General features: G+C 51.2%; 1 protein-coding gene across 1 annotated transcript in view; it reads right to left on the reverse strand.

Annotated features, from left to right (window-relative positions):
• The window catches only part of LOC144603195 (complement C3-like), a 65,229-nt gene that overhangs the window by 27,560 nt on the left and 28,644 nt on the right, over window positions 1-9,025 (reverse strand). The window contains exons 12-15 of the mRNA XM_078416375.1: window positions 8,090-8,263; window positions 7,573-7,770; window positions 6,260-6,454; window positions 2,013-2,159 (exon numbers count right to left, since the gene is read on the reverse strand). Of these exons, the coding sequence (XP_078272501.1) occupies window positions 2,013-2,159; window positions 6,260-6,454; window positions 7,573-7,770; window positions 8,090-8,263 (714 nt within the window). The remainder of the gene's footprint in view (window positions 1-2,012; window positions 2,160-6,259; window positions 6,455-7,572; window positions 7,771-8,089; window positions 8,264-9,025) is intronic.

A 9,025-nucleotide genomic window follows, 5' to 3' on the forward strand; every position in this document is an offset into this window, starting at 1 on the left:
ACACAGGGACACAGAGACACAGAGACACAGAGACACAGAGACACAGAGACACAGGGACACAGAGACACAGAGTCACAGAGACACAGAGACACAGAGACACAGGGACACAGAGACACAGAGTCACAGAGACACAGAGACACAGAGACACAGGGACACAGAGACACAGAGACACAGAGACACAGAGACACAGAGACACAGAGACACAGAGACACAGAGACACAGAGACACAGAGACACAGAGACACAGAGACACAGAGATACAGAGTCACAGAGAGACAGAGAGACACAGAGACACAGGGACACAGGGACACAGAGACACAGAGACACAGAGACACAGAGACACAGAGACACAGAGACACAGAGACACAGAGACACAGGGACAGAGAGACACAGAGACAGAGACACAGAGACACAGAGACACAGAGACACAGAGTCACAGAGACACAGGGACACAGAGACACAGAGACACAGAGACACAGAGACACAGAGACACAGAGACACAGAGACACAGAGACACAGGGACAGAGAGACACAGAGACAGAGACACAGAGAGAGACACAGAGACACAGAGACACAGAGACACAGAGACACAGGGACACAGAGACACAGGGACACAGAGACACAGAGACACAGAGAGACAGAGACACAGAGACACAGAGAGACAGAGACACAGAGACACAGAGACACAGAGACACAGAGACACAGAGACACAGAGACACTGAGACACAGAGACACAGAGACACAGAGACAGAGAGAGACAGAGACACAGAGAGAGACACAGAGACACAGAGACACAGAGACACAGAGACACAGAGACACAGAGACACAGAGACACAGAGACACAGAGACACAGAGACACAGAGACACAGAGACACAGAGAGACAGAGACACAGAGACACAGAGACACAGGGACACAGAGACACAGAGACACAGAGACACAGGGACACAGAGACACAGGGACACAGAGACACAGAGACACAGAGACACAGGGACACAGAGACACAGAGACACAGAGACACAGAGACACAGAGACACAGAGACACAGAGACACAGAGACACAGAGACACAGAGACACAGAGACACAGAGACACAGAGACACAGGGACACAGAGACACAGGGACACAGAGACACAGAGACACAGAGACACAGAGACACAGAGACACAGAGACACAGAGACACAGAGAGACACAGAGACAGAGACACAGAGACACAGGGACACAGAGACACAGAGACACAGAGACACAGGGACACAGAGACACAGGGACACAGAGACACAGAGACACAGAGACACAGAGACACAGAGACACAGAGACACAGAGACACAGAGACACAGGGACACAGAGACACAGAGACACAGGGACACAGAGACAGAGAGACACAGAGACACAGAGACACAGAGACAGAGACACAGTCACAGAGATGCAGAGACACGGAGACATAGAGATACAGAGGCACAGATATATAGATAGATAGAGACATTGTCATGGAGTCATGGAGTCATAGACAATAGACAATAGACAATAGGTGCAGGAGGAGGCCATTCGGCCCTTCGAGCCTGTACGCACCGCCATTCAATGTGATCATGGCTGATCATTCTCAATCAGTACCCCGTTCCTGCCTTCTCCCCATACCCCCTGACTCCGCTATCCTTAAGGGCTCTATCTACCTCTCTCTTGGATGCATTCAGAGAATTGGCCCCCACTGCCTTCTGAGGCAGAGAATTCCACAGATTCACAACTCTCCGACTGAAAAAGTTTTTCCTCATCTCCGTTCAAAATGGCCGACCCCTTATTCTTAAACTGTGTGGCCCCTGGTTCTGGACTCCCCCAACATTGGGAACATGTTTCCTGCCTCTAACGTTTCCAACCCCTTAATAATCTTATACGTTTCGATAAGATCCCCTCTCATCCTTCTAAATTCCAGTGTCATGGAGTCATAGAGTGATAGAGATTCCAGTGTCATGGAGTCATAGAGTGTCTCTCGGTGGTCTCCATGGCGACGGGGAGAGCCTACCCTCCTGGGAGTGATGGAGTCGTCTCCCTCCGACGGCTTCAGCCTCACGTCCGTGATCTTGACGAAGATCTGGGCCGGAGTGTCGGACAGCACTGTCAGCTGGAGCTGCCGAAGATCCGGCTCGTGAGACACCGAGTGCACCTGAAACTGGGAATCACAATCAGTCTTTAGACCTGAGAGACACAGGCCCTTCGGCCTACCCAGCCCGTGCCAACCAGCGATCTTCGCACACCAGCACTGTCCCACACACTGGTCTCGTTTAGTTTAGAGACACAGCGCGGAGACAGGCCCTTCGGCCTACCCAGTCCGTGCCAACCAGCGATCCTCGCACACCAGCACTGTCCCACACACTGGTCTCGTTTAGTTTAGAGACACAGCGCGGAGACTGGCCCTTCGGCCCACCCAGTCCGTGCCAACCAGCGATCCCCGCACACCAGCACTGTCCCACACACTGGTCTCGTTTAGTTTAGAGACACAGCGCGGAGACTGGCCCTTCGGCCTACCCAGTCCGTGCCAACCAGCGATCCCCGCACACCAGCACTGTCCCACACACTGGTCTCGTTTAGTTTAGAGACACAGCGCGGAGACTGGCCCTTCGGCCTACCCAGTCCGTGCCAACCAGCGATCCCCGCACTCCAGCACTGTCCCACACACTGGTCTCGTTTAGTTTAGAGACAGCGCGGAGAAAGGCCCTTCGGCCTACCCAGTCCGTGCCAACCAGCGATCCTCGCACACCAGCACTGTCCCACACACTGGTCTCGTTTAGTTTAGAGACACAGCACGGAGACTGGCCCTTCGGCCTACCCAGTCCGTGCCAACCAGCGATCCCCGCACTCCAGCACTGTCCCACACACTGGTCTAGTTTAGTTTAGAGACAGCGCGGAGAAAGGCCCTTCGGCCTACCCAGTCCGTGCCAACCAGCGATCCTCGCACACCAGCACTGTCGCACACACTGGTCTCGTTTAGTTTAGAGACAGCGCGGAGAAAGGCCCTTCGGCCCACCCAGTCCGTGCCAACCAGCGATCCTCGCACACCAGCACTGTCCCACACACTGGTCTCGTTTAGTTTAGAGATACAGGGCGGAAACAGGCCCTTCGGCCCACTGAGTCCATGCCGACCAGCGATCCCCACACACTAACACTATCTTACATACCAGTTTAGTTTAGTTTAGTTTAGTTTAGTTTAGTTTAGTTTAGTTTAGTTTAGTTTAGTTTAGAGATACAGCGCGGAAACAGGCCCTTCGGCCCACCGAGTCCATGCCGACCATCAATTACCCCGTACACAAACACTATCTTACACACAGAGTCACAGAGATACAGAGCGGAGACAAGCCGTTCGTTCCACCCAGTCCGTGTCGAGCAGCGATCCCCGCACTCCAGCACTATCCCACACACTGGTCTCGTTTAGTTTAGAGATACAGCGCGGAAACAGGCCCTTCGGCCCACTGAGTCCGCACTGACTAGCGATCACCCCGTACACAAACACTATCTTACACACCAGTTTATTTTGGTTTAGTTTAGTTTTGTTTAGTTCAGTTTAGTTTAGTTTAGTTTAGTTCAGAGAAACATAGAAACATAGAAAATAGGTGCAGGAGTAGGCCATTCGGCCCTTCGAGCCTGTACGCACCGCCATTCAATATGATCATGGCTGATCATCCAGCTCAGTAGCCCGTACCTGCCTTCTCTCCATACCCCCTGATCCCTTTATCCACAAGGGCCACATCTAACTCCCTCTTAAATATAGCCAATGAACTGGCCTCAACTACCTTCTGTGGCAGAGAATTCCACAGATTCACCACTCTCTGTGTGAAGAAATGTTTTCTCATCTCGGTCCTAAAAGACTTCCCCCTTATCCTTAAGCTGTGACCCCTTGTTCTGGACTTCCCCAACATCGGGAACAATCTTCCCGCATCTAGCCTCTCCAACCCCTTAAGAATTCTATATGTTTCAATAAGATCCCCCCTCAGTCTTCTAAATTCCAGCGAGTACAAGCCGAGTCTATCCAGTCTTTCTTCATATGAAAGTCCCGCCATCCCAGGGATCAATCTGGTGAACCTTCTCTGTACTCCCTCTAAGGCTAGAATGTCTTTCCTCAGATTAGGAGACCAAAACTGTACACGATACTCCAGGTGCGGTCTACTACTCCAGGTGCGGTCTCACTACTCCAGGTGCGGTCTCACTACTCCAGGTGTGGTCTCACTACTCCAGGTGCGGTCTCACTACTCCAGGTGCGGTCAGCACGGAAACAGGCCCACCGAGCCCGCACTGACCAGTGACACAAACACTATCTTACATTTTAGTTTAGTTTAGTTTAGTTTAGTTTAGTTTAGTTTAGTTTAGAGACACAGCGCGGAAACAGGCCCTTCGGCCCACCGAGTCCGCACTGACTAGCGATCACCCCGTACACTAACACTATCTTACGCACTACTTTAGTTTTGTTTAATTTAGTTTAGAGATGCAGCGCGGAATCAGGCCCTTCGGCCCACCGAGTCCGTGCCGACCAGCGATCGCCCGTTCACATACTGGTTCCATGTTATCATCCACTTTCTCATCCACTCCCTGCACACGAGGGGGCAATTTACAGAGGGGCCGATTAACCCACAAACCCGCACGTCTTTGGGATGTGGGAGTTTCCTTCTCATCCTGCTCTGTCCCAGGTGAAAGACTAGAGGGTGTAGCTTTAAAGTGAGCGGGGAAAAGTTTCAAGGAGAATAGCCGGGCGAGGACCCGTTGGGTCCAAATCTCTCCTGTAGGCCCTGCAACTGCCCCTGCAGACCTCTCCGGCGGCCAGCAGCAGGAGAGCTCTCCTCACACCCCCCCCCCCCCCCCGCATTGGCCGCCACTCCCGTCACTCAGGCGGCTCCCGCGCCCCGTACGAGCGGCAACCCTCCCCCAACTGCACACGCTTGGATGCGCCGGCAATCTTACGAAAGCATTAAAGTTTAAAAAGTGATCGGCGGCCATCTTACGTAAGTATTAACGTTTTAAAAGTGATCGGCGGCCATATTACGTAAGTTTATGAAGTTTATAAAGTGATCGGCGGCCATATTACGTAAGTATTAAAGTTTTAAAAGTGATTGGCGGCCATCTTATGTAAGTATTAAAGTTTATAAAGTGATCGGCGGCCATATTACGTAAGTATTAAAGTTTAAAAAGTGATCGGCGGCCATCTTACGTAAGTATTAAAGTTTAAAAAGTGATCGGCGGCCATCTTACGTAAGTATTAAAGTTCTCCATCTCCTCGATAACTTCCGGTTCCCAGGCCCCCACTCCCCTCCCCCTCCCCCTCCCCCTCCCCCTCCCCCTCCCCTCACCCCTCCCTCACCTCCCCTCCCCCTCCCCACTCCCTCCCCTCCCCCTTACCCATCCCCCTCCCTCTTCCTCCCCTCTCTCCTCCCCTTCTCCCCTCCCCCTCCTCTGCCCTCCGCCCACTCCATACCCCTCAGCTCCCCTTATCCTTCCTCCTCCCCCTCCCTCTCCCTCCCCCCCCCCCACTCCCTGCACCTCCCTCCCTCCCTAGGAGAGAGATTTAAACTTAAAAATGTGAATAACTTTAAAAATATAACACCGATTTCAATTAAACTTCCTCCATTAGCACCAGAGGGACGACGGTGAGTAAGGTGGGCCTAAAATTGTCGCACTATCGTGTGCCGTTTTGGCTGTAGTTCAGGAACAAACAAACAAACAAACAAGAGTTTTAGTACATAGATAGATGTGCGGGACAAATACTTATACACAGAGGGTGGTGGGTGCCTGGAACGCGCTGCCAGGGGTGGTGGTGAAGTCAGATACGATAGTGGTGTGTGAGGCTTTTAGATAGGCACATGGATATGTAGCATTTTATGTACCCTTGGCAATGGAACACTAAGGACCTCTTGCACTACTATCATGTACAGCACGGACATTGTGGGCCGAAGAGCCTGTTCCTGCGATGCACCGACCTTTGTTCCATGTCCAGCAGGTACTATCACAACGTGTAAGAAACATTTGGACAGGTGCATGGATAGGACAGGTTTGGAGGGATGTGGGCCAAAAGCGGGCAGGTGGGACAAGTGTAGATGGGGCATGTTGGTTGGCGTGGGCAAGTTGGGCCGAAGGGCCTGTTTCCGTGCTGTGTCTCTGAACTAAACTAAAGTGGACTCGATGATTCCCAGTCCTCCTCTGCTCTGCCAGTCCCCCACAGCCCTCAGTTCCCCCAATCTTCATTGGCGCCCCCGTACGTTGTTCACTGGATGGGTTGGGGCCCACCTTGGTATCACAGAGACTCTCCGCTTCCACGCGCACCGAGTCGGCCACAATGCTCCACCTTCCTCCGTCGTTCAGGGGGTAATAAGCCACGATGCGGAAATAAGGCACCATGGCTGCGGTGATGAGCAGCTCAAACGATGTCTCCGACCTTCTCTCCACCCTTTGGAAGTCCAGCGTCCTGCCCTTACCAAGTACCTGCACAGGGCGACACAAGAACCATTGAAGCATCTTTGGTTTGGTTGGGTTGGTTTGGGTTATGTTGGGTTGGGTTGGGTTGGGTTGGATTGGGTTGGGGTGGGTTGGGGTGGGTTGCGTTGAGTTAAGTTGGGTTGGGTTGAGTTGGGTTGGGTTGAGTTAGGTTGGGTTGCGTTGGGTTGGGTTGCGTTGAGTTAAATTGGTTTGGGTTGAGTTGAGTTGGGTTGGGTTGAGTTGGATTGGGTTGGGTTGGGTTGGATTGGATTGTGTTAGGTTGAATTGAATTGAGTTGGGTTGGGTTGGGTTGGGTTGACTTGGGTTAGGTTAGGTTGACTTGGGTTGGGTTGGGCTGTGTTGGGATGAGTTGTGTTGGGTTGGGTTAGGTTGGGTTGAGTTGGGTTAGGTTGGGATGACTTGGGTTGGGTTGGATTGAGTTGGGTGGGTTGGATTGAGTTGGATTGGGTTAGGTTGGGTTGGGTTGGGTTGGGTTGGATTGGATTAGGTTGAATTGAGTTGGGTTGGGTTGTGTTGGGTTGGATTGGGTTTGGTTGAATTGAGTTGTGTTGGGTTGCGTTGGATTGGGTTAGGTTGAATTGAGTTGGATTGGGTTGGGTTAGGTTGACTTGGGTTGGGTTGTAATGAGTTGGGTTGAGTTGGGTTGGATTGGGTTGGGTTGGGTTGGGTTGGGTTGGGTTGTGTTGGGTTGGGTTAGGTTGAGTTGTGTTGGTTTGGGTTGCGTTGGGTTGGGTTGGGTTGAGTTGACTTGGGTTGGTTGGATTGGGTTAGGTTGAGTTGGGTTGGGTTGGGTTGGTTTGGGTTGAGTTGGGTTGGGTTGGGTTTGGTTGGGTTTGGTTGATTTGGGTTGGGTTGGAGTGAGTTGGGTTCAGTTGGGTTGGGTTTGGGTTGGGTTGGTTGTATACATATATATATATATATATACACACTGAACCTTTCTTGTCTCAGTTATCATATTGTTTACAGTGTACTATGTTTACATATTCTGTTGTGCTGCAGCAAGTACGAATTTCATTGTTCTATCTGGGACAGCTGACATTAGAACCCTCTTGACTCTTGACTCTCACACGCCAAAGGTTTTTGTGAAAGTTTTGGAAACTAACCATGTAGTAGAAGTGCTGGACGTGGTCGGCAGGGCTCAGACCCAGAGCCGTCAGGTTCACCGTGATGGTATCTTCTGGGTACAGGAGGACTCGAGGAACATGGATGTGCAGATACCTCCCGCTGTCAGACCCGTGTCTCTTCACCATCGCGTGCTTCTTTTCCGTCTCGCTGGACGCACTTCCGACGCTGGCCTGGGTCTGAGGAGAAAGGGGGATATTTACTTTAGTTTAGAGCAAAGATGGCCACATAAAGCTGGAGTAACTCAGCGGGACAGGCAGCATCTCTGGAGGGAAGGAACGGGTGACGTTTCGGGTCGAGACCCTTCTTCAGACGTTTAATTTAGTGTAGAGATACAGGCCCTTCGGCCCACCGTGTCCGCTCTGACCAGCGATCACCCCGCCAATCAACACTGTCCTACACAGGAGAGTGTAGGATTATCCTGCTGTATCTCCAAAACTAAACTGGTCGGTAAGTTTCAATAAGGTCCTCAGTGGAGAGGTAGTCGAGGGGACGCACCGTGATGTTGAGAATGAGCGCGTTCACAGGAACGGTCAGAGATAAGATCGCCTCGCCGAGCTGGTCTGTCGTTCCTGCAATGGACTCCTTGATCACGCCTTCCTCTACGATGGTGATGTTGACCTGGAGCGACACGTTGACGGCGGGGGCTCCATTGGGATAGGTCACGGAGATCTGTAAAGCAGCACAGCGTGAAAGGGAAGGTCAACACATCCCTCAGCCAATGCCTCATGATCAAGGCTTCCAAAATCATGTGGTCATAAGGTCATGTCATAAGATCATAAGGTCATATGGTCATACGGTCATGTCCAAAGGTCATATGGTCATATGGTCAAACGGTCATAAGGTCATATGGTCATAAGGTCATATGGTCATAAGGTCATGACATATGGTCACATGGTCATACGGTCATGTTCTAAGGTCATAAGGCCATATGGTCATAAGGTCATGACATAAGGTCATATGGTCATATGGTCATAAGGTCATGTCATGAGGTCATGTGGTCTTTAGGTCATGTCATAAGGTCATAAGGTCATATGGTCTTTAGGTCATGTCATAAGGTCATAAAGTCATATGGACATAGAAACATAGAAAATAGGTGCAGGAGTAGGCCATTCGGCCCTTCGAGCCTGTACGCACCGCCATTCAATATGATCATGGCTGATCATCCAACTCAGTATCCTGTACCTGCCTTCTCTCCATACCCCCTGATCCCTTTAGCCACAAGGGCCACATCTAACTCCCTCTTAAATATAGCCAATGAACTGGCCTCAACTACCTTCTGTGGCAGAGAGTTCATGTCAGAAGGTCATAAGGTCATATGGTCATACGGTCATGTCATAAGGTCATAAGGTCATATGGACATAAGGTCATGTCATAAGGTCATAAGGTCATACGGTCATGTCAAAAGGTCATATGGTCATAAGGTCACATGGT

The sequence above is a fragment of the Rhinoraja longicauda genome, chromosome 19 (assembly GCF_053455715.1).
Source record: "Rhinoraja longicauda isolate Sanriku21f chromosome 19, sRhiLon1.1, whole genome shotgun sequence".
NCBI classification, from domain to species: domain Eukaryota; kingdom Metazoa; phylum Chordata; class Chondrichthyes; order Rajiformes; family Arhynchobatidae; genus Rhinoraja; species Rhinoraja longicauda.